At 40.1% G+C, this 26,615-nt stretch overlaps 1 protein-coding gene and 1 long non-coding RNA gene across 4 annotated transcripts in view; one reads left to right on the top strand and one right to left on the bottom strand.

The window, feature by feature from the left end:
• The window catches only part of LOC139750740 (CXXC-type zinc finger protein 1-like), a 44,292-nt gene extending 24,195 nt beyond the window's left edge, over positions 1 to 20,097 (top strand). The window contains exons 8-12 of the mRNA XM_071665445.1: positions 3,420 to 3,557; positions 14,216 to 14,380; positions 18,076 to 18,234; positions 18,467 to 18,604; positions 18,926 to 20,097. Of these exons, the coding sequence (XP_071521546.1) occupies positions 3,420 to 3,557; positions 14,216 to 14,380; positions 18,076 to 18,234; positions 18,467 to 18,604; positions 18,926 to 19,462 (1,137 nt within the window). The 3' untranslated portion in view covers positions 19,463 to 20,097. The remainder of the gene's footprint in view (positions 1 to 3,419; positions 3,558 to 14,215; positions 14,381 to 18,075; positions 18,235 to 18,466; positions 18,605 to 18,925) is intronic.
• LOC139750742 (uncharacterized) overlaps positions 1 to 26,154 on the bottom strand; it is a 45,374-nt gene extending 19,220 nt beyond the window's left edge. For 2 of the 3 annotated variants that reach the window (XR_011713209.1, XR_011713207.1), the window contains exons 1-3: positions 26,049 to 26,154; positions 23,648 to 23,782; positions 22,551 to 22,685 (exon numbers count right to left, since the gene is read on the bottom strand). This is a non-coding gene — a long non-coding RNA (uncharacterized lncRNA). Of the gene's footprint in view, positions 1 to 20,907; positions 22,264 to 22,550; positions 22,686 to 23,647; positions 23,783 to 26,048 lie in introns of those variants that run through there. The other variant, XR_011713208.1, reaches the window with a different exon arrangement.
• Between the last annotated feature and the right edge of the window lie 461 nt (positions 26,155 to 26,615).

The raw sequence follows: 26,615 nt of genomic DNA, 5'->3' as shown, positions 1-26,615 counted from the left end.
ACGTGCTGTCAGTGGATTGAAGCAAGGCATGTGAAGCGTCTGGGGTAAACCATGGAAAGCTGTGTAGGTATGTATATTTGCATGTGTGGACGTATGTATATACATGTGTATGGGGGGGGGTTGGGCCATTTCTTTCGTCTGTTTCCTTGCGCTACCTCGCAAACGCGGGAGACAGCGACAAAGTATAATAAAAAAAAAATATAATAAAATTTAATGATACTCTCTCACCCCAACTCTCATTTGCCCTCTTTTTACCTCTTGCACCTTTCTCTTGACCTCCTGCCACTTTATACATCTCCCAGTCATTTGCACTACTTTCCTGCAAAAATCGTCCAAACGCCTCTCTCTTCTCTTTCACTAACAATCTTACTTCTACATCCCACCACTCACTACCCTTTCTAATTTGCCCACCTCCCACCTTTCTCATGCCACAAGCATCTTTCATGCAAGCCATAACTGCTTCCCTAAATAGTTCCCATTCCTCCCCCCACTCCCCTTACGTCATTTGCTCTCACCTTTTGCCAGTCTGCACTCAGTCTTTCCTGGTACTTCCTCACACAAGTCTCCTTTCCAAGCTCACTTACTCTCACCACTCTCTTCACCCCAACATTCCCTCTTCTTTTCTGAAAACCTCTGCAAATCTTCACCTTTGCCTCCTTAAGATAATGATCAGACATCCCTCCAGCTGCCCCTCTCAGCACATTAACATCCAAAAGTCTTTCTTTCACACGCCTGTCAATTAACATGTAATCCAATAACGCTCTCTGGCCATCTCTCCTACTTACATATATCTCTTTTTAAACCAAGTATTCCCAATCACCAGTCTTTTTTCAGCACACAAATCTACAAGCTCTTCACCATTTTCATTTACAACACTGAACACCCCATGTACACCAATTATATAAACCCTCAACTGCCACATTACTCACCTTTGCATTTAAATCACCCACCACTATAATCCAGTCTCATGCATCAAAGCTGCTAACACACTCACTCAGCTGCTCCCAAAGTACTTGCCTCTCATGACCAGGTGCATAGGCACCAATAATCACTCATCTCTCTCCATCCACTTTCAGGTTTACCCATATTAATCTAGAGTTTACTTTCTTACACTGAGCTGCTCCCAAAACACTTGCCTCTCATGATCTTTCCTCTCATGACCAGGTGCATCACCAATAATCACTCATTTCTCTCCATCCACTTTCAGTTTTACCCATATTAATCTAGAGTTTACTTTCTTACACTCTATCACATATTCTCACAACTCCTGCTTCAGGAGTAGTGCTACTCCTTCCTTTGCTCTTGTCCTCTCACAACCTCTGACTTTACTCCAAAGACATTCCCAAACCACTCTTCTTTACCCTTGAGCTTCATTTCACTCAGAGCCAAAACATCCAGGTTCCTTTCCTCAAACATAATACCTATCTCCTGGTGTGAGGTGGTTTGATCGAGTAAGTAATGTAAGGGTAAGAGAGATGTGTGGAAATAAAAAGAGCGTGGTTGAGAGAGCAGAAGAGGGTGTTTTGAAATGGTTTGGGCACATGGAGAGAATGAGTGAGGAAAGATTGACCAAGAGGATATATGTGTCGGAGGTGGAGGGAAAGAGGAGAAGTGGGAGACCAAATTGGAGGTGGAAAGATGGAGTGAAAAAGATTTTGAGTGATCGGGGCCTGAACATGCAGGAGGGTGAAAGGCGGGCAAGGAATAGAGTGAATTAGATTGATGTGGTATACCGGGGTCAACGTGCTGTCAATGGATTGAATCAGGGCATGTGAAACGTCTGGGGTAAGCCATGGAAAATTCTGTGGGGCCTGGATGTGGAAAGGGAGCTGTGGTTTTGGGCATTATTACATGACAGCTAGAGACTGAGTGTAAACGAATGTGGCCTTTGTTGTCTTTTCCTAGCGCTACCTCACACACATGAGGGGGGAGGGGATGTTATTCCATGTGTGGCGAGGTGGCGATGGGAATAAATAAAAGCAGACAGTATGAATTATGTACATGTGTATATATGTATATGTCTGTGTGTGTATATATATGTGTACATTGAGATGTATAGGTATGTCTATTTGCATGTGAGGACGTGTATGGGGGTGGGTTGGGCCATTTCTTTCGTCTGTTTCCTTGCGCTACCTCGCAAACGCGGGAGACAGCGACAAAGCAAAATAAAAAATAAAAATAAAAAAATAATCCTTTTTTCTCATCTTGGTTACATCCACACACATTTAGACACATTAATTTGAGCCTTCAAGGAGGATGAGCACTCTTCGCATGATTCCTTCTTGTGTTTCCCCTTTTAGAAAGTTAAAATATGTGTATATGAGTGAATGGGTCTTTCTTTGCCTGTTTCCTGGCACTACCTCGCTTACATGGGAAATGGCAATCATGTACACTCCCTTCCCAATATGTATCCAAGCTCTGTTCTGACTGACTGGTCGGAACTCAAAATGGATGCAAGTCAGACATGTCAGCATGGCATGTCAAATTCTTATACATTTACAGCATTCTTTTATCCTACTCAATTTTTGTCATGATTATCACTTTTTTTTATTAACCAGCTTTATTTTATGATTCTGTAGTTCCTTTTTATTTAAGATTCTTTAGTTCATATTTCAAATTTTTTTTCTTCATATTTTTCTGGTTGTATGTATGGATGATCATAAGTCATATAGGTCATAAGTAGAGGAGAGCCCTACATATACATATGCATACACAGACATATATACACATGTACATATTCATACTTGCTTGCCTTCATCCTTTCCCGGCACTACCCCCGCCCCATAGGAAATGGCATTGCAGCCCCCTGCTCCAGCGAGGTAGCACCAGGAAGACAAAAAAGGGCACTTTCATTCACACTCAGTCTCTAGTTGTCATGTGTGATGCACTGAAACCACAGCTCCCTATCTACGTCCAGGCCCCACAGACCTTTTCACATTGTACCTCAGACGTTTCACATGCTCTGGTTCAGTCCATTGACAGAACGTCAACCCCGGTATACAACACTATTCCAATTCACTTTATTCTTAGGATGCCTCTCACCCTCCTGTATATCCATATTTTTCATACATATTCACTATTTCCCACATTAGCGAGGTTGCATCAAGAAGAGACAACTGAGCCCCAGAGGGAAAAATCCCCATTTGGCTTGCATCTCTGTTCTTTCTTTTGGAAAAGTAAAACAGGAGGGGAGGATTTTCAGCCTCCCCTTCCATCCTCTTTTATTTGCCTTCTACAACATGCAGGGAATATGTGGAAAGTATTAGAGAGAGAGAGAGAGAGAGAGAGAGAGAGAGAGAGAGAGAGAGAGAGAGAGAGAGAGAGAGAGAGAGAGTTCTTGTAGATAATAGAGGTAAGCATATGTATAGAGTTATTTATGCATACATTATGTGAATTTAATGGATGTACATTTTTTTCAGGTTTTACCACAGCGTATACAAGAATGGAAAATGAGTGAATGTGTGTCTGAAAATCGGGACATTCGACAATTGGAGAAGATAAGACGGCAGCAGTTAGAGGCAAGAGAGGTGCTTCGACAACTGGATCAAAGGCATCTGGTTAGTTTAACATTTAGGATCATTTGACAAGTATGATGATAAAGTTCTTGGACTCGACTAGAAATATAGAGGTACATGACAACCTTAACAAGTGGAAAGTTATATTATGCTTATATACCAACACAGATACTGATGAAGATGTTTCTGATTGTTGTATACATAGATTTATTACCAAAGTTCTTAATCCTTTTTAAGATGATTTATTGTATAGTAATTGATAAAATAACAGTAGTTTTTTTTTTTTTTTTTTTTTTTATACTTTGTCGGTCTCCCGCGTTTGCGAGGTAGCGCAAGGAAACAGACGAAAGAAATGGCCCCCCCCCCCCCCATACACATGTACATACACACGTCCACACACGCAAATATACATACCTACACAGCTTTCCATGGTTTACCCCAGACGCTTCACATGCCTTGATTCAATCCACTGACAGCACGTCAACCCCTGTATACCACATCGCTCCAATTCACTCTATTCCTTGCCCTCCTTTCACCCTCCTGCATGTTCAGGGCCCCGATCACACAAAATCTTTTTCACTCCATCTTTCCACCTCCAATTTGGTCTCCCTCTTCTCCTCGTTCCCATCCACCTCCGACACATATATCCTCTTGGTCAATCTTTCCTCACTCATTCTCTCCATGTGCCCAAACCATTTCAAAACGCCCTCTTCTGCTCTCTCAAACCACGCTCTTTTTATTTCCACACATCTATCTTACCCTTTCATTACTTACTCGATCAAACCACCTCACACCACATATTGTTCTCAAACATTTCATTTCCAACACATCCACCCTCTTCTGCACAACAACCCTATATATAGCCCATGCATCACAACCATAGAACATTGTTGGAACCACTATTCCTTCAAATATACCCATTTTTCCTCTCTAAGGTAATGTTCTCGCCTTCCAAACATTCTTCAACGCTCCCAGAACCTTCGCCTCCCCCCCCCACCCTATGACTAACTTCCATGGTTCCATCCACTGCTAAATCCACTCCCAAATATCTAAAACACTTCACTTCCTCCAGTTTTTCTCCAATCAAACTTACCTCCCAGTTAAATTGTCCCTCAACCCCCAATGAACCTAACAACCTTGCTCTTATTCACATTTACTCTCAACTTTCTTCTTTCACACACTTTACAAAATTTGGTCACCAACTTCTTCAGTTTCTCACCCGAATCAGCCACCAGTGCTGTATCATCAGCGAACAACAACTGACTTTCAAAGCCTTCTCATCCACAAGAGACTGCATACTTGCCCCTCTCTCCAAAACTTTTGCATTCATCTCCCTAACCACCCCATCCATAAACAAATTACACGACCTTGGAGACATCACGCACCCCTGCCGCAAACTGACATTCACTGGGAACCAATCACTTTCCTCTCTTCCTACTCATACACATGCCTTACATCCTTGGTAAAAACTTTTTACTGCTTCTAGCAACTTACCTACCACACCATATACTCTTAATACCTTCCACAATGCATCTCTATCAACCCTATCATATGCCTTCGCAAGATCCATAAATGCTACATAGAAATCCATCTGTTTTTCTAAGTATTTCTCACATACATTATTCAAAGCAAACACCTGATTCACATACCCTCTACCACTTCTGAAACCACACTGCTCTTCCCCAATCTGATACTCTGTACATGCCTTCACCCCTCTCCATGAATACCCTCCCACATAATTTCTCAGGAACACTCAACAAATTTATACCTCTGTAATTTGAACTTTTACCTTTATCCCCTTTGCCTTTACACAGTGGCACTATGCATGCTTTCTGCCATTCCCCAGGCACTTCACCATGATCCATACATACATTGAATATCCTTACCAACCAATCAACCACACAGTCACCCCCTTTTTTTATAAATTCCCCTGCAATACCATCCAAACCCACCGCCTTGCTGGCTTTCATCTTCCGCAAAGCTTTCACTACCTCTTCTCTGTTTACCAAACCATTCTCACTTTGCACATCACCCCAACCAAAATACCTTACATCTGCCACTACATCAAACACACTCAACAAACCTTCAAAATACTCACTCCTCACTTCACCACTACTTGTTATTACCTCCCCAGTAGCCCCCTTCACTGATTGTTCTCTTGTCTTACGCACTTTATTTACCTCCTTCCAAAACATCTTTTTATTCTCCCTAAAATTTAATGATGCTTGTGGCATGAGAAGAGTGGGAGGTGGGTTGATTAGAAAGGGTAGTGAGTGGTGGGATGAAGAAGTAAGAGTATTAGTGAAAGAGAAGAGAGAGGCATTTGGACGATTTTTGCAGGGAAAAAATGCAATTGAGTGGGAGATGTATAAAAGAAAGAGACAGGAGGTCAAGAGAAAGGTGCAAGAGGTGAAAAAAAGGGCAAATGAGAGTTGGGGTGAGAGAGTATCATTAAATTTTAGGGAGAATAAAAAGATGTTATGGAAGGAGGTAAATAAAGTGCGTAAGACAAGGGAGCAAATGGGAACTTCAGTGAAGGGCGCAAATGGGGAGGTGATAACAAGTAGTGGTGATGTGAGAAGGAGATGGAGTATTTTGAAGGTTTGTTGAATGTGTTTGATGATAGAGTGGCAGATATAGGGTGTTTTGGTCGAGGTGGTGTGCAAAGTGAGAGGGTTAGGGAAAATGATTTGGTAAACAGAGAAGAGGTAGTGAAAGCTTTGCGGAAGATGAAAGCCGGCAAGGCAGCAGGTTTGGATGGTATTGCAGTGGAATTTATTAAAAAAGGGGGTGACTGTATTGTTGACTGGTTGGTAAGGTTATTTAATGTATGTATGACTCATGGTGAGGTGCCTGAGGATTGGCGGAATGCGTGCATAGTGCCATTGTACAAAGGCAAAGGGGATAAGAGTCAGTGCTCAAATTACAGAGGTATAAGTTTGTTGAGTATTCCTGGTAAATTATATGGGAGGGTATTGATTGAGAGGGTGAAGGCATGTACAGAGCATCAGATTGGGGAAGAGCAGTGTGGTTTCAGAAGTGGTAGAGGATGTGTGGATCAGGTGTTTGCTTTGAAGAATGTATGTGAGAAATACTTAGAAAAGCAAATGGATTTGTATGTAGCATTTATGGATCTGGAGAAGGCATATGATAGAGTTGATAGAGATGCTCTGTGGAAGGTATTAAGAATATATGGTGTGGGAGGAAAGTTGTTAGAAGCAGTGAAAAGTTTTTATCGAGGATGTAAGGCATGTGTATGTGTAGGAAGAGAGGAAAGTGATTGGTTCTCAGTGAATGTAGGTTTGCGGCAGGGGTGTGTGATGTCTCCATGGTTGTTTAATTTGTTTATGGATGGGGTTGTTAGGGAGGTACATGCAAGAGTTTTGGAAAGAGGGGCAAGTATGAAGTCTGTTGGGGATGAGAGAGCTTGGGAAGTGAGTCAGTTGTTGTTCGCTGATGATACAGCGCTGGTGGCTGATTCATGTGAGAAACTGCAGAAGCTGGTGACTGAGTTTGGAAAAGTGTGTGGAAGAAGAAAGTTAAGAGTAAATGTGAATAAGAGCAAGGTTATTAGGTACAGTAGGGTTGAGGGTCAAGTCAATTGGGAGGTGAGTTTGAATGGAGAAAAACTGGAGGAAGTGAAGTGTTTTAGATATCTGGGAGTGGATCTGGCAGCGGATGGAACCATGGAAGCGGAAGTGAATCATAGGGTGGGGGAGGGGGCGAAAATCCTGGGGACCTTGAAGAATGTGTGGAAGTCGAGAACATTATCTCGGAAAGCAAAAATGGGTATGTTTGAAGGAATAGTGGTTCCAACAATGTTGTATGGTTGCGAGGCGTGGGCTATGGATAGAGTTGTGCGCAGGAGAATGGATGTGCTGGAAATGAGATGTTTGAGGACAATGTGTGGTGTGAGGTGGTTTGATCGAGTGAGTAACGTAAGGGTAAGAGAGATGTGTGGAAATAAAAAGAGCGTGGTTGAGAGAGCAGAAGAGGGTGTTTTGAAGTGGTTTGGGCACATGGAGAGGATGAGTGAGGAAAGATTGACCAAGAGGATATATGTGTCGGAGGTGGAGGGAACAAGGAGAAGAGGGAGACCAAATTGGAGGTGGAAAGATGGAGTGAAAAAGATTTTGTGTGATCGGGGCCTGAACATGCAGGAGGGTGAAAGGAGGGCAAGGAATAGAGTGAATTGGAGCGATGTGGTATGCCGGGGTTGACGTGCTGTCAGTGGATTGAAGCAAGGCATGTGAAGCGTCTGGGGTAAACCATGGAAAGCTGTGTAGGTATGTATATTTGCATGTGTGGACGTATGTATATACATGTGTATGGGGGGGGTTGGGCCATTTCTTTCGTCTGTTTCCTTGCGCTACCTCGCAAACGCGGGAGACAGCGACAAAGTATAATAAAAAAAAAATATAATAAAATTTAATGATACTCTCTCACCCCAACTCTCATTTGCCCTCTTTTTACCTCTTGCACCTTTCTCTTGACCTCCTGCCACTTTATACATCTCCCAGTCATTTGCACTACTTTCCTGCAAAAATCGTCCAAACGCCTCTCTCTTCTCTTTCACTAACAATCTTACTTCTACATCCCACCACTCACTACCCTTTCTAATTTGCCCACCTCCCACCTTTCTCATGCCACAAGCATCTTTCATGCAAGCCATAACTGATTCCCTAAATAGTTCCCATTCCTCCCCCCACTCCCCTTACGTCATTTGCTCTCACCTTTTGCCAGTCTGCACTCAGTCTTTCCTGGTACTTCCTCACACAAGTCTCCTTTCCAAGCTCACTTACTCTCACCACTCTCTTCACCCCAACATTCCCTCTTCTTTTCTGAAAACCTCTGCAAATCTTCACCTTTGCCTCCTTAAGATAATGATCAGACATCCCTCCAGCTGCTCCTCTCAGCACATTAACATCCAAAAGTCTTTCTTTCACACGCCTGTCAATTAACATGTAATCCAATAACGCTCTCTGGCCATCTCTCCTACTTACATATATCTCTTTTTAAACCAAGTATTCCCAATCACCAGTCTTTTTTCAGCACACAAATCTACAAGCTCTTCACCATTTTCATTTACAACACTGAACACCCCATGTACACCAATTATATAAACCCTCAACTGCCACATTACTCACCTTTGCATTTAAATCACCCACCACTATAATCCAGTCTCATGCATCAAAGCTGCTAACACACTCACTCAGCTGCTCCCAAAGTACTTGCCTCTCATGACCAGGTGCATAGGCACCAATAATCACTCATCTCTCTCCATCCACTTTCAGGTTTACCCATATTAATCTAGAGTTTACTTTCTTACACTGAGCTGCTCCCAAAACACTTGCCTCTCATGATCTTTCCTCTCATGACCAGGTGCATCACCAATAATCACTCATTTCTCTCCATCCACTTTCAGTTTTACCCATATTAATCTAGAGTTTACTTTCTTACACTCTATCACATATTCTCACAACTCCTGCTTCAGGAGTAGTGCTACTCCTTCCTTTGCTCTTGTCCTCTCACAACCTCTGACTTTACTCCAAAGACATTCCCAAACCACTCTTCTTTACCCTTGAGCTTCATTTCACTCAGAGCCAAAACATCCAGGTTCCTTTCCTCAAACATAATACCTATCTCCTGGTGTGAGGTGGTTTGATCGAGTAAGTAATGTAAGGGTAAGAGAGATGTGTGGAAATAAAAAGAGCGTGGTTGAGAGAGCAGAAGAGGGTGTTTTGAAATGGTTTGGGCACATGGAGAGAATGAGTGAGGAAAGATTGACCAAGAGGATATATGTGTCGGAGGTGGAGGGAAAGAGGAGAAGTGGGAGACCAAATTGGAGGTGGAAAGATGGAGTGAAAAAGATTTTGAGTGATCGGGGCCTGAACATGCAGGAGGGTGAAAGGCGGGCAAGGAATAGAGTGAATTAGATTGATGTGGTATACCGGGGTCAACGTGCTGTCAATGGATTGAATCAGGGCATGTGAAACGTCTGGGGTAAGCCATGGAAAATTCTGTGGGGCCTGGATGTGGAAAGGGAGCTGTGGTTTTGGGCATTATTACATGACAGCTAGAGACTGAGTGTAAACGAATGTGGCCTTTGTTGTCTTTTCCTAGCGCTACCTCACACACATGAGGGGGGAGGGGATGTTATTCCATGTGTGGCGAGGTGGCGATGGGAATAAATAAAAGCAGACAGTATGAATTATGTACATGTGTATATATGTATATGTCTGTGTGTGTATATATATGTGTACATTGAGATGTATAGGTATGTCTATTTGCATGTGAGGACGTGTATGGGGGTGGGTTGGGCCATTTCTTTCGTCTGTTTCCTTGCGCTACCTCGCAAACGCGGGAGACAGCGACAAAGCAAAATAAAAAATAAAAATAAAAAAATAATCCTTTTTTCTCATCTTGGTTACATCCACACACATTTAGACACATTAATTTGAGCCTTCAAGGAGGATGAGCACTCTTCGCATGATTCCTTCTTGTGTTTCCCCTTTTAGAAAGTTAAAATATGTGTATATGAGTGAATGGGTCTTTCTTTGCCTGTTTCCTGGCACTACCTCGCTTACATGGGAAATGGCAATCATGTACACTCCCTTCCCAATATGTATCCAAGCTCTGTTCTGACTGACTGGTCGGAACTCAAAATGGATGCAAGTCAGACATGTCAGCATGGCATGTCAAATTCTTATACATTTACAGCATTCTTTTATCCTACTCAATTTTTGTCATGATTATCACTTTTTTTTATTAACCAGCTTTATTTTATGATTCTGTAGTTCCTTTTTATTTAAGATTCTTTAGTTCATATTTCAAATTTTTTTTCTTCATATTTTTCTGGTTGTATGTATGGATGATCATAAGTCATATAGGTCATAAGTAGAGGAGAGCCCTACATATACATATGCATACACAGACATATATACACATGTACATATTCATACTTGCTTGCCTTCATCCTTTCCCGGCACTACCCCGCCCCATAGGAAATGGCATTGCAGCCCCCTGCTCCAGCGAGGTAGCACCAGGAAGACAAAAAAGGGCACTTTCATTCACACTCAGTCTCTAGTTGTCATGTGTGATGCACTGAAACCACAGCTCCCTATCTACGTCCAGGCCCCACAGACCTTTTCACATTGTACCTCAGACGTTTCACATGCTCTGGTTCAGTCCATTGACAGAACGTCAACCCCGGTATACAACACTATTCCAATTCACTTTATTCTTAGGATGCCTCTCACCCTCCTGTATATCCATATTTTTCATACATATTCACTATTTCCCACATTAGCGAGGTTGCATCAAGAAGAGACAACTGAGCCCCAGAGGGAAAAATCCCCATTTGGCTTGCATCTCTGTTCTTTCTTTTGGAAAAGTAAAACAGGAGGGGAGGATTTTCAGCCTCCCCTTCCATCCTCTTTTATTTGCCTTCTACAACATGCAGGGAATATGTGGAAAGTATTAGAGAGAGAGAGAGAGAGAGAGAGAGAGAGAGAGAGAGAGAGAGAGAGAGAGAGAGAGAGAGAGAGAGAGAGTTCTTGTAGATAATAGAGGTAAGCATATGTATAGAGTTATTTATGCATACATTATGTGAATTTAATGGATGTACATTTTTTTCAGGTTTTACCACAGCGTATACAAGAATGGAAAATGAGTGAATGTGTGTCTGAAAATCGGGACATTCGACAATTGGAGAAGATAAGACGGCAGCAGTTAGAGGCAAGAGAGGTGCTTCGACAACTGGATCAAAGGCATCTGGTTAGTTTAACATTTAGGATCATTTGACAAGTATGATGATAAAGTTCTTGGACTCGACTAGAAATATAGAGGTACATGACAACCTTAACAAGTGGAAAGTTATATTATGCTTATATACCAACACAGATACTGATGAAGATGTTTCTGATTGTTGTATACATAGATTTATTACCAAAGTTCTTAATCCTTTTTAAGATGATTTATTGTATAGTAATTGATAAAATAACAGTAGTTTTTTTTTTTTTTTTTTTTTTATACTTTGTCGGTCTCCCGCGTTTGCGAGGTAGCGCAAGGAAACAGACGAAAGAAATGGCCCAACCCCCCCCCCCATACACATGTACATACACACGTCCACACACGCAAATATACATACCTACACAGCTTTCCATGGTTTACCCCAGACGCTTCACATGCCTTGATTCAATCCACTGACAGCACGTCAACCCCTGTATACCACATCGCTCCAATTCACTCTATTCCTTGCCCTCCTTTCACCCTCCTGCATGTTCAGGCCCCGATCACACAAAATCTTTTTCACTCCATCTTTCCACCTCCAATTTGGTCTCCCTCTTCTCCTCGTTCCCTCCACCTCCGACACATATATCCTCTTGGTCAATCTTTCCTCACTCATTCTCTCCATGTGCCCAAACCATTTCAAAACGCCCTCTTCTGCTCTCTCAACCACGCTCTTTTTATTTCCACACATCTCTCTTACCCTTACGTTACTTACTCGATCAAACCACCTCACACCACACATTGTCCTCAAACATCTCATTTCCAGCACATCCATCCTCCTGCGCACAACTCTATCCATAGCCCACGCCTCGCAACCATACAACATTGTTGGAACCACTATTCCTTCAAACATACCCATTTTTGCTTTCCGAGATAATGTTCTCGACTTCCACACATTTTTCAAGGCTCCCAAAATTTTCGCCCCCTCCCCCACCCTATGATCCACTTCCGCTTCCATGGTTCCATCCGCTGACAGATCCACTCCCAGATATCTAAAACACTTCACTTCCTCCAGTTTTTCTCCATTCAAACTCACCTCCCAATTGACTTGACCCTCAACCCTACTGTACCTAATAACCTTGCTCTTATTCACATTTACTCTTAACTTTCTTCTTCCACACACTTTACCAAACTCAGTCACCAGCTTCTGCAGTTTCTCACATGAATCAGCCACCAGCGCTGTATCATCAGCGAACAACAACTGACTCACTTCCCAAGCTCTCTCATCCCCAACAGACTTCATACTTGCCCCTCTTTCCAGGACTCTTGCATTTACCTCCCTAACAACCCCATCCATAAACAAATTAAACAACCATGGAGACATCACACACCCCTGCCGCAAACCTACATTCACTGAGAACCAATCACTTTCCTCTCTTCCTACACGTACACATGCCTTACATCCTCGATAAAAACTTTTCACTGCTTCTAACAACTTGCCTCCCACACCATATATTCTTAATACCTTCCACAGAGCATCTCTATCAACTCTATCATATGCCTTCTCCAGATCCATAAATGCTACATACAAATCCATTTGCTTTTCTAAGTATTTCTCACATACATTCTTCAAAGCAAACACCTGATCCACACATCCTCTACCACTTCTGAAACCGCACTGCTCTTCCCCAATCTGATGCTCTGTACATGCCTTCACCCTCTCAATCATTACCCTCCCATATAATTTACCAGGAATACTCAACAAACTTATACCTCTGTAATTTGAGCACTCACTCTTATCCCCTTTGCCTTTGTACAATGGCACTATGCACGCATTCCGCCAATCCTCAGGCACCTCACCATGAGTCATACATACATTAAATAACCTTACCAACCAGTCAACAATACAGTCACCCCCTTTTTTAATAAATTCCACTGCAATACCATCCAAACCTGCTGCCTTGCCGGCTTTCATCTTCCGCAAAGCTTTTACTACCTCTTCTCTGTTTACCAAATCATTTTCCCTAACCCTCTCACTTTGCACACCACCTCGACCAAAACACCCTATATCTGCCACTCTGTCATCAGACACATTCAACAAACCTTCAAAATACTCATTCCATCTCCTTCTCACATCACCACTACTTGTTATCACCTCCCCATTTATGCCCTTCACTGAAGTTCCCATTTGCTCCCTTGTCTTATGCACCCTATTTACCTCCTTCCAGAACATCTTTTTATTCTCCCTAAAATTTACTGATAGTCTCTCACCCCAACTCTCATTTGCCCTTTTTTTCACCTCTTGCACCTTTCTCTTGACCTCCTGTCTCTTTCTTTTATACTTCTCCCACTCAATTGCATTTTTTCCCTGCAAAAATCGTCCAAATGCCTCTCTCTTCTCTTTCACTAATACTCTTACTTCTTCATCCCACCACTCACTACCCTTTCTAAACAGCCCACCTCCCACTCTTCTCATGCCACAAGCATCTTTTGCGCAATCCATCACTGATTCCCTAAATACATCCCATTCCTCCCCCACTCCCCTTACTTCCATTGTTCTCACCTTTTTCCATTCTGTACACAGTAGTGTAAGAGGGAATTTTGATGGGCAGGGATATTTTGAATTATTATTGTAGTTTAAAAATTGCAAAGTATATTTACAATAATTGCAGATAATTACAAGTTTATAGTATTGCTATATGTGCATCTAGTTGTATTATTTGACATCAAGTATAGAATACAAGACTTATAGTTTAAGGCAAGAAGCTGCCAGGTTTTGGGTTAGAGCATTTGGTATTATTCCTTAATGTGCATGAACCTTCCACATGAAACTTAGGAGAAAAGATAGAGTGAAGAGTGATGAAGTTCAGGGGAGATATAAACCTGGGCATGTATTTTCTATGTGGGAAGTAGCATTACATCAGTATTATCCTTTTATTTTGTAATGAATTAATATTCTTGCCCTATAGGAAATAGACAGACTAGTTGAGCGTGGAAAAAAAGCAGAGATTAATCCCCATGCTGATGACGGGGGTGAAGAAGAGGGTGGAGATGTATGCATCTACTGTGTCACCTGTGGTCATGAGGTGCAAGTCAGACGAGCAATTAGACATATGGAAAATTGCTTCAATAAGGTTAGCTGTTCTTTACTTTTTTATGTAAGTGAGATTACTCTCTTGTAACTAAGCCCCTCCTAAACTATTTTTTTTCAAACATGTTCATAATTTCCTGTGCAGTGAGATATGGCCAGGTGCAGATGAAGAAATGACCTTATTTGTTCATCATTTCCTGTGCCATGAGATATTGCTAGGTGCAGATGAAGAAATGTCCTTATTTGCTCACATCCACACTCTTGTAAAGTATAATGCTTTGAACCAGAGCCACCATATTCACCTAGGCCCCACAGACCTTTCTTTGGTTCCCTTCAACCACTTTATGTGCACCGGTTCAGTCCATTGACTGCATATTGTCTCTTGTATACCACATTGCTCCAGTTCATGTACTCCTCTGCATGACTTGCACTTGCTGCATGTTCAAGCTCAGAGCCTTCAAAGCATCTGTCACTCCATCCTTCCACGTCTGCTTAGGTTTCTGCTTGTGGTTATTCCCTTCCCTTCAGACATGTATACCTTCTTAGTCATTATCTCCTCTTTCATCGTATTCATATGTCCAAACCATTTCAGCATATACTCTTCAACTCTCACTTTCATACTCTTCTTACTACCACACCAGTCTCACCCTATCATTTCTTGTTCAGTCAATCCTCCTCGCACGACATCTTGTCCTAAAATGTTTTGTTTCCGAAACATTCACCATATCTTTTATTTTGTCTAAGACCCATGCCATGCATCCTTGTAGCACTGTCAGCCATTCCTAACTTTGCCGTTAAAGACAGTGACCTCTCTTTTCACACATTCCTCAGTGACTACAGACCTTTGCATCTTCTCCCACTTTGTGGCTCCCTTCAGCTCTCGTGGTTCCATTCATTGCCAGGTATCTAAAAGACTCCATCCTCCTTATTCTTTCCATTCAAACACACCCAAGCTAACCTGGCTCTTTTCACTGCTAAAGCCTAGAACTTTGTTTTTATGTACATTTACTTTCAACGTTTCCTTTTTACATACACTCCCAAACTCAGACACTAGCCTCTGCAGTTTATCATGTGACTCTGCCTCCAGCACCATTTCATCAGCAAACAACAACTGGCTCATCTCCTTGGCCCCCAACCCCAGTAGACTGCATACTTGCTCCTCTCTCAAATATCCTTTACTCACGCCCCTCATCACCACATCCATAAACTGATTAAACAGCCATGGCAACATCCCACACCCCTGCCACAAGATCCACCTTCACCATGAACCGCTCACCTTCCTCTCTACCTACTTGCACATACCTTACTATCTCTTGATAAAACTCCTCACTGCTTCTAATGGTTTTCCTCCCATGCCATACATCTACATCACCTTCCACAGAGCGTCTCTATCAACCCTATCATATACTTTCTTCAGTTCTATAAATGCCACATATAGATCCTTCTTTTTCTCAAAGTATTTTTCAAACACACCTGATCCACACATTCTCTACCACTCTTGAAACCACATAGACCTTCCATAATCTGATTGTCTGTGTACACCACCACCCTCTCAATCACAGCACTTCCATACAACTTACTACATACACTCAACAAACATATAACCTCTGTAATTTGAACACTCACCTTTGTTTCACTTGCTTTTATACAATGGCACTGTTCAGGCATTCTGCCAATCCACAGGTATTTCACCACAATCTATACACATATGGAGAATCCAAACTGCCTAGTTAACAACACAGTCACCACCTTTCTTAACCCATTTTCAGCTTCCAGAACCTTCAACCCCTTGTTTACCCTCTTCCACTTCCACTTCCATTGTTCCATTCACCACCATATCACTTCCAGGTATCTAAAACGGTTCACTTCCTCCAGTTTTTCTCCATTCAAACTCACAACCCCAACTAACCTGTTCCTCAGCCCTGCTAAACCTAATAACCTTGTTTTTATTCATATTTACTCTCATCTTCCTTTCATACACTCAAACTCAAATCACCATAGCTAGGAAAAAAATCCATTTGAATCTAGTTATACACTTACAAGAAAATCATGAGTGGAAACAAAACATCTTGTTGCTACATTGGGTGTCTAGCAGGAGAGAGAGAGCTGCATAACCTTGTTAATTAGCACATGTTGACGAAGAAAGGACTGCCAAATCCAGCTGAGTCCTACACTGTTGCCATTAGGAGCAAGTAATCTATTCATTTTCATTACTTAATATGCTAAACATTTTTAATTTTCATTATTACTGCAGTATTGCAGGGTAGGCCATAAAGTTAACAAGTCATAGCAAATGGGTGAAGAAATTCAGATGCAGTATTATCCACTTCCACTGCCTTGCCACATTTCATCATATGCAAGGCTTTCACTACCTCTTATCTTTTCACCACACTACTTGCCATAACTCTGTCACTTCATATACCTCCTTAATTCAGGCACCATACATTTGCCACCCATTTATCAAAAATATTCTACAGTCCCTTATAGCACTCACTCCATAACTTTATCATCTTTCTTTGTAACCACTTCCCCATTTGCCTCCTTTACATACATTCCCATTTTTCTGTTTTTCTCACACTATTAAACTTTCTGAAAAATTTTTTTTATTTTTCCAGAAGTTTGTTGATTCACCCCTTTTTCAGCTCCTGCACCTTCCACTTGACCTCTTGCTACTTTTCCATTTACATCTCCCACTCCTTCCCTGTAAATAATGTCCATACACCTGTCTTTTCTTTTCCATTATTAAGTTAATTTCATCCTCCTACTACTCATCCTTTCTCACTTGTCCACATACCACACAGTTTTCTTACATATGCTAATATTGTTTTCCTTAATGCCCCCCATTCCTCATCCACTCCCTAGCATTGTTTACTCTCACCTTTTGTCATTCTACACTCAATCTCTCCTGGTATCTCTAAATACAAGCCTCTTTTTTAGGCTCACTTTCACAACCCACTTTTTACTCATGTCATTTTCTCTTTTCCCAAAGCCATGACAAATCTTCACCCTTGCCTCCATCAGGTAATAATGATCAGACACCCCCACCTGCTGCAGCTCTTAGTACATTCACATGTAGGAGTCTCTCTTGCATGCCTGTCAATTAGCATGTAATCCAATAAAGCCTGCTTACCGTTTTCCCCACTCCACTTATAATTTTGTCCCCCTTCTTTACCCAAGGTATATCCAATCAGCAGTCTTTCATCAGCACATAACTCCAGTAGCTTTTCACCATTTCCATTAACATCACTGAATACCACATGCCCCCCTCCCCATTTATACCATCAGCTACCACATTTTTCACTTTTGCATTCAAATTTCTCATCTTTATTACACTCTTTCACATTCCTACAACTGCTTCTTCAACAAGAGTGCTACTCCTTTTGTAGCTCTCACCCTCACACTAACCTCTGACTTTACCCCAAATACATTCTCATATCATTCTTCCCCTTTACCCTTGAGCATTGTTTCACTGAGACTTATAACATCCAGATTTCTTTCCACAAACATACTTCCAAACTTTCCTTCTGTTGGTTTCATCGAAACACATATTTACTTATATTGTTTTTAATCTTTGGCTAATACAGGGAATGATGATCAGGTATGAAAAAGAAATAAGGATCACATGTGGTTATTATTTTTCAATCTTGTTCCACTAATTGTTTTTTATTAAGTGGTTTAATCTACTTGTAGAATTTTTGACACAGTTTAACTTATTTTCCTTGTTTATTTCAATTTTAGTTGGAGAGTCAAACGACATTTGGGTCAATGTACAAGACAAGAATAGAGGGTAACAACATGTTCTGTGACTTTTATAACCCTAGCAGTTTAACATACTGTAAGAGATTGCGTGTCATGTGCCCAGAACATACAAAAGCCCCAACAGTGTCTGATACAGAGGTAAGTGAAAGCACTTTTCATATATCTTTAGCTACACACAAAAGTGATGTGATTTGTAGCTTTACTGGCAAATATAAAAGGGGGGTGAAACTAAGCTTACTGAGTTGAATATTTGAGTAACTTTGATTTCGTACATGGCATGCTTCATAATTTGACATGGATCTGTGTCAATTAAATGTTGGTATAATAAATGAAGTATTGAATTTGGTTTTATTTTATATTTCTATATCAGGTTTGTGGAGCTCCACTGACATCCAATGTATTTGATGAAACTGGAGAGATATGTCGTGCATCAAAAAAGAAATGCCTTCGTCATTACTGCTGGGAAAAGCTACGACGTGCTGAGATAGACATGGAAAGGGTCAGACAGGTATCAAGTCACCTGATAATTAAAGACTTTAAAGTACAAAGTGTTTTGGTTTTAAAAATTTTGGAAGGGATATATATGAAAAGATTTACATCCAAACTATTGGGTAAACTAAGAGTTTCATTAATGTTCTGGCTGAGCCTCATTAAGATATTTTTATTTATTGTATACTTAACTACTTTTCCAGATATTTTCATTTATATTTGACAGCTTTTCCCATTTTCACAAAATAGTGTCAAGAACTGACAAGCAGTGGCTTCATTTGCATACAGCTACTCTTTATCTGTCTTACATGTATTTATGTAATGTTTTACTTTGTTACAGTGGTTAAAGCTGGATGAATTGCTAGAACAGGAGCGTTTAGTTCGTCAGGCCATGACCAACCGTGCTGGAGTCTTAGGCCTTATGCTTCATTCTACATATGACCATGCTTTAGCTGAAAAACTACAGCAATCTCAGCAGTATCATCAAAATGATCACCAATACCACTCTGGCCACAAGTATCAACGCACTAATAGTGTCTCCAACCAGCAAAAAAGCACTAGTACCACTACACAACAGAAAACACAGCAGCATCGCCAACAAACATCACAGCGGTTTAGTAATGATCACCATTACCAGAGTGAACCACAGTACCATCAGAGTGACCATCAGTACCATAGTACTAATCGTAAGCACCACCATAATGACCATCAATATCACACTAGTGACCGTAAACATCATAGTGATCACCAATATCATAATAGTGAGAGAAAACATCACAGTGACCATCAGTATCATTCTAGCCGTGAGCGAAAATATCAGGTAGATCATAAATACCATAATGACCATCAGTATTACTCAAGCAAGAAGCACAAGTGAGTTGGCACTATATCTTTGTGCCACCATTTACCCCATATGTCATTATTTGTACCACATTTCATGGGAGTGATTTGCATAATTAAAAATCAAAGTTTGAAGTGTGTTTCTAATTTCTTATATTTCTACAATTAATGTAATTATAAATAGAAACTTTTATACCTTCTGTGAGGTAGTATCTTGTATTTAGGAACTTGGAGAAAAAAGTTGGTTCTTCCTCCTCTAGTGAATTGATAAAGTATTATTGTACAGTATAGAGATGTATTTTGTAAATGTATGGAGTACGACAGAATAATGGATTTTATAGTGGTCATGTAATTACCCATAACTTCTTATTTGTTCAAAAGACGTAAATATTTGGAAAAGTGCTGTACTTTTGTATTACACACAGCTTTATACCACTAATTGATTATCTATATTTATAGTAACCAGTGGTTTGTCTTTCTTTCAATTTTTAACAAGTTTAAAGATTCAGATGAGCATATTAAAGCAACGTGATGTTCATTATTGTACTCTCTCAGTGCAAATGAGTATTTTATTGAAACTTTTATGGTTATATTAGATTTTAGTCAGTATACTAATACTGCATATCTGTCATATCTAAGTACAAACCGCATGAAATTATAGATCCTTTGGTATTGTTTAGTTTCAGCAGCCTTGAAAAAACCACGCTGTCATATGCAAGTTGAGACAAAACTGGTAACTATTTTACTTGTGGCAAAAACTACAGTGCTTCCATTGCTGTACGATGGATATATTTTAGAGCTACTTGCTATGAATGAGTCTGATATGAATCAGTCCTTATAATGCACATTTTCACAAACCCAAAATATATATCTGTATCTATCATGTACATTTTTTTTGTGTTCTTTCATGTTTTGTTTGAAACTTTGTTGTATTAAAACCTCTTCTCTTTCATCACATACCACAAACAACTTATTCCTTCTCATTGCTCCATATTTTATTGTACCATGTACAGTACTATCATTTCCTTTGATTCATTAGAATTTACATCTTCATATCTATATCTCATTTTTATCACCTCTGGTTTTGTAGATATTCCTCTCTTCTCTTTCCCCAAATATACTCATGATGTCACCTAACAGAAATCAAATATAATGGATGACAGTTGTCACTTTACTCTGGTCATAGATGATATGAAAAACAGAAAGTCATTCACCAGATGCTTGGAATTAAGCAACAAAAACAAATGTGCTATCAACAGATGCATAATATATCTTCAATGCATCGTGACTACATGAAGATGTAAAACATATAGGTTGGAATTTTGTAAAACCTTTTCTCTTGGAGGCAATGTCCTATACACATGAAACATTTACTTTAGGAATATCAGGGATAAGACCCTCTAACCATCAGTCTTTCTGGGTGGGGAACATTGACTTTCCCACCTGATATGGTGTTTCAACTCATTCATTCTGGCCCTGCCCTCAGCTAATGAGACACCACAGAAATGTCATCGACCCACTTGCATTTGATCACAAAAAATGCACATTTTGTAGGTCGAAAAACATCAATCCAAAAGCAGTCACCTGAAGGAAGAGCTTCTACAGGATAATGTTTAGATAAGAAGACTACAGCCAAAGGTTAATAAGTATCTCCATTGGCGAAACAGTAGCAAATGGAATCTTGTCTCTGTTGAAGGAGGAGTCCTCAGAGCCATGCAGAGAAGGTCCACAATGGCTTGGCTAGGGTACTGTCTGATGAAAATAGAGGATGAGTACCAAAGACTCCATAGTTAGCTTTCTCTTTTTAATGTAAACTTTCTTAAGAAGGTCAATGAAAAGGCCAACTGTATCTAACATAAAGGTTAGGTCAAGCTAATCTAGAGATGCTCTATGATGAAGTCCAAAAGTCAAGATTTTCAACTGAGCATATTGCGTGAAGCTCTCCTGTGATGTCTCTAGCGAGTTGACAAAGGACTTCTTAATTAAACTGTGAGTGCAAGTCGCATGAAGCTATCCTGTAATGTCTTTAGAGGTGACAGAAAAGCTATTCTATATTCGAATTTCACTCTTAGCCAGGAATCTGGTTTTGGATTATTTCAACCCATAAGAGGATGTCAGCAAAGAGACTGTAGAAGGCTACCACTTGGGTTGAGTGGAAAACTTAAAGGATTCATTGGAAAGAAAGATTGGGAAAGTTAATCCCAAACAGTGTCTGATAAATTATGCTAAAAATCCAGAGATAGGGGTTCTTCATAGGTAGTCTTATTTAAGGCAATGGCATTACTAGCCCTATTCTGTTGGGAAAAAAAGCAAAAGAAGAGCTTCAAACAGATGGCTTCAGCCATGTTCGAGACATCAGATACTTCAAGGAAGGACTGAAAGGTTTCTCAGACCAATGGTATTCTTTAGAAGGAAGAATGTAGTAAAAAGGTCATATGTATTCTCCAAACATCTGTCTAAAGAATTGCTAGACAAACCACTTGTGTAAATTTTAGAAACCAGGACTAAGAATGAGGGATTCTAAAAGGCTGAGTTGATGTAAATGATCCTGAGATATAATCTGAAGTGTCATATTGCTGAAGGAGTCTCGTTTCTGGTGCCAAGGTTTTATTTTCACTTTTAGTGCTACCATCAATGCTGAAACCCAGTTAGTTTAAAAGATTTTCTCCCAGAAAATATACTGGGGAAAAGGATGAATATGGTTGTACAAAACAGGTCAAAGGACATTGTGTCTGAATCACCCTATGTTTAAAACTGGAAAAATATACATCAGTAGTAATGCATTTAAGTCATGGGCTCCGGATGTTTAAAGTGTCCTTCCTTTTTATGCACACACACCTGTGAAATTCAAAGACAGTAATTTACAGTGTCATATTTGCCATGCAAGTATGATTTTATTCCCAAGTGTAACTTGGGAACCATACTTTCTAAAGTTTTCCAGACATATATGATGATGCACCTCTCCCACCTATGCCTCGGAGATTTCAGCTATTCCCATTTAGGTTGTTTACTACAGCCATATGGGCTGTGAAAGATCACTTAAAACTTTCTAACTCTGCAGTTTCACCTACCTTACAGGGCAATGTTAGAATACAACAATATTCAATTTGTAAAAGAATTAGTACCTTTAATATCATCATTGGTTTTTCTTCTTCACTCTTGAAAATTTGCAAGATCCAGCCCACTATGCTTCTGGAGGGGGCAACCTTGTTTTGTAGGTCTTCTCAGCATCTCCACAGCGATGTCTGTGGTGAAGGGATCTGGGGAAGCAAAGTCAACAAAGGATAAACAAGAGGTAATGTCACCAAAGATAAGCAATGTTGAACCTATGCAAGCAACAGCAGCAGGAATGGTTCAGATTTAAATCTTTTTATCAAAATCAGATCTCAAGAATCATTACAGGGGAAATTCATAACTAAGTTATCCTTTAAAGGCATTTTATATATGGGGTGAAGTCATGGATTATTTAACACCATGGTTCAGCCTTTATGAAGCATTTTATCCCAAGTAGTCAGTACATGGGGTATATTAAAATTTCACTGGATAGTGAAAAGTATACCTTAAATTAACAATAAATTGGTCTCGCTTTTGCAAAATACACATAAATCAGGGTAACTATCTCAACAATTGGCAGATTGTTACTGAGAACCATTTTACTGTCTAAAGGAAATACTCTTGCCTCATCCAAGATGATCTTGTCTTGGCCTGTGCTGCCAGTTACCGTAATACATGAACATAATGTATTTGTGTGTGTGACTGTATCCAATTTACCAACCTATAAGTACAAAATTTAGTTTTCAAACTTACACAGAACTAAGAGTGTTTCACTAATGCTTAGACCTAACTACGGAAACCTCAATTGAGCGTCATATGATTGCAATGCATGGCAGTCATTCACTACACTTATTGACCTAAGTGAATTGAAGTTGAGGAAATCAAAGCAACTTATGGTATGACTGGTTGGGTGCAATTGCCGGGGACCAAGTAATAATGTAAAGTTAGTAACTTGCTCCTTTATGAGGTGTTGAGGTAGTTCCTGCTCTTAAACTGAGAACGAAAATAGAGTCAGTCTCTGCAAATTTTGAAAAGGATATAATCAACCATTAATCATACATATAAGATCATTCTTTACAGATCAGATACTCTTATCATGTCAGTTAAACAAAGTGGTCAAACATTTAACACAAAAATCATCATGCACGAATAAAGGTTAATTACTAACCAAAACTGTGGCAAAGCAGTGTTTGGACTTTGCTGTACCAGTCCTCTATTGTCCCTCAAGCTGGTCTTGTAGGAGAGAGCAGCTGCAGACGACTTTCACCCACAAACGCTACCAAGAACTGGTGGAATATCCTGGCTAAACAACCCGACGGAAAGCATATTAGCGGGGAATTTATTAGGTGGGAATTATATAAAATGAATAATACTAATTGAAAGAAGTGGTGGGATACATACTGAGGAACTGGAGGCAATCACAATAAATGAGAAAGTTTAGAAGGAAACATGATAGGTGAAAGAAATGGTGGGAACACTCTGAAGATTGAAGTGGAAAAAAAAAACGTTGCCTGAAAGAACTGAAGGATGTATTCTGGCTTAAATAATGTGTGGGAAACGTACTGGCAGGATTACCAAGAAATAAAAGCTATAAGATTTGTGAGGAAACCTGCCACCTGAAAGAACTGCTAAGAAACTCTGGCTAGTAAGACTGGTGGGAATCATACTGGCTAGAAAAAAACAAAATCCAGGAAAAAACTACCTTCAGGCACTGAAAGAGTTGGCACGAATGGTACTAGTTAAATGAGCTGATAAAAAATCTTGATGGAAAATACTTGAGGGGGCGAAATGATCTGTCGATTTTGTGGCAACAAAGGAAGAGAACTGGGGAGAAACAATAATCGGGAAGAAACGTTAATAGGAGAGAGAGATAGCGAAGGCGCCTTGGTTTATTCAATTTTTCGAACGCTTGCGCCACTGTGATAATTAATGAGCCATTTTCAAATTGTAAAAGTAGTCCTATACGTTACAAAAATTCATAATTGCAGTCAACTGTTGAGAATCATTTACGTTTCACGTATATTTGATTGACGTATTGACTCCAGCTTTTCCACTAGTATTAGTACAAAGATAAATAAAATATTTCAAATTTCTGTCAATACAGCGTGTTTGTTTTTTTGTTGAGAAGAGGTAGCAGTTATTTATGTCATCAAAAGGTTATTTTAATACACAATGTGGTGATTTTCCACCTACGTACATGGGAAAAGAGTATACGGTGAACAAAGATGTACGGCTTTTCTGCAAACCTAATGCAAAAGAGCTAAAGATGTCACGAAATATGTAAAGATCTAAAATAATGTTCATAACAGAGTATGAGAAAACACAACCAGGATACAGATCGAAAGCAATATATTCATACCCAAGACTCGAGCCGTTTTGTTCAAGAGGTTAACCTGAAGTCTTTAACAGAAATATACAGTGGACCAAGTAGGTCAATGTACAACATATTATTACCAGACATTCGTCCATACAGGTCAGAGCTCTGCTAAGAGTTCAACGGAACAAATTAAAGAGCGTTCTCATTAGAAAGATATATAATTTAAAATGTGAAAAGTACGGACAGCTGAGGAAAAACAACTTGAAACTGTAAACTACACATACGCAATAACTTCTTTTTTCACTATTTCCGGTCCTTTTTTATGGGGCTCCTGCAGCTCAAGGCTGCGCTACAATCAGTTGTTGGGAAAGTATTGGACTCCTTCGAAGTGAGAAGTTTTCTCCCTACCTCTCTCCTCCAATAACTATAATACAACCCCACCAAAGGTGATTTCACCCGCGCGGACTCCCATAAACAAGCGGAGATGACGATCCTAATGTAGATCAGTGACATTTTCTATTCAGACCACCTGATACCTCTTCAGCCATGTTTCCAGACGACTGAGGCCACCCGATATATCACCTACTATGGTTTGGCAACATAATTAGGAAGATAATTTCTAAACATCGTATATAAATACTTTGGCCTTGCATTGTACAGACGTCTTGCCTTTCACTTCGCCCTAAGACAGGAAAGGAGTAATCTTCGGTGATGAACCCGGTGATTAATGTCTGCTTGTATTGTTCCTGGTGAACGGGTCGAATGCTGTTTCCGGCTTGACCAACATCGTTGGGTTAACCGAGAAGGATTCATTGGGGAGGATGGTTTCCGAACTATTTGTTGTTTTCTAAAGAAAAAAACTGAAACGTCAGTGCTACTGTACAAGAAATCATGTCTTAATCAAGGTAATGAAGAATGCTTACCTTTTTCCATACATGTTACCCGCATGTTGATAAGACCATACATTGGAATAAGCAATCTCGAGTATTTGTTGAAGCTGCGTTTATTGTATGTTGCACTTTCATTTTCAAAGGAATGGAACTTCGTAATGGTTCTAGCTAGAAGCAGGCATAATGCGTTCAGAGGAAACATATCACACCGATGTTTATCATGACCGTCAGTTTGACGCCATTGACAATCAGCTTGCATATCCGAATTGCGTTTCTGTGATACATATGTGACAGTCGTTGTAAGGATCCTACGAAAATTATCATCTAACATTCAATAACTGTTGAATCTAACAAAGGCATACCTGAATATGAAACTTCAAATTCGTGGTAGCTCGAGTTAAGCTCCACCCACCAGGTTACTACGGTTGGAGCGCCGCCGCGCAGTTGCCAACTGAGCCTTTTCACGCTAGATCTAGCTTTTTTATAGCGATGTAGCGCCTAAATTCTTTATTCAGCGGTCTAGCAGCGCGTTTTTCGGAGCCTTTTATCTTTTTTTGTATTTAGCAACATACTTAGTGTTATTTCAATGTATGAGGAAATTCGAACATTAATCAAAATATGTTACTGTGATTACGAAGTCTAATCGAAACCTATTAAGATAACAAGGAAAACAATACAAATATTGTATGTAATTCATTTTCATCGAAATGAGCATGTTCAATTTCTTTAACAGGTTCAGTTCCCCTTCCTCGAATCCCCTGTCCAGTTCAGGTTCAGTTGGACTCTCGGTACTGACAGAATTATCCCTAGGCCATGAAGGACAATAACATTGCTGGTCGTGTGCGTGCAGGCCATTACATTTAACGAACACAACAATGAGTAAGAAATATACTCAACATCTTAAAGCATATTGTTTTAAAGACCCGAAA

The sequence above is a fragment of the Panulirus ornatus genome, chromosome 10, assembly GCF_036320965.1.
Source record: "Panulirus ornatus isolate Po-2019 chromosome 10, ASM3632096v1, whole genome shotgun sequence".
Lineage (NCBI taxonomy): Eukaryota > Metazoa > Arthropoda > Malacostraca > Decapoda > Palinuridae > Panulirus > Panulirus ornatus.
The sequence above is the reverse complement of the archived record's forward strand: the minus strand, read 5'-3'. Positions and strand labels throughout refer to the sequence as shown.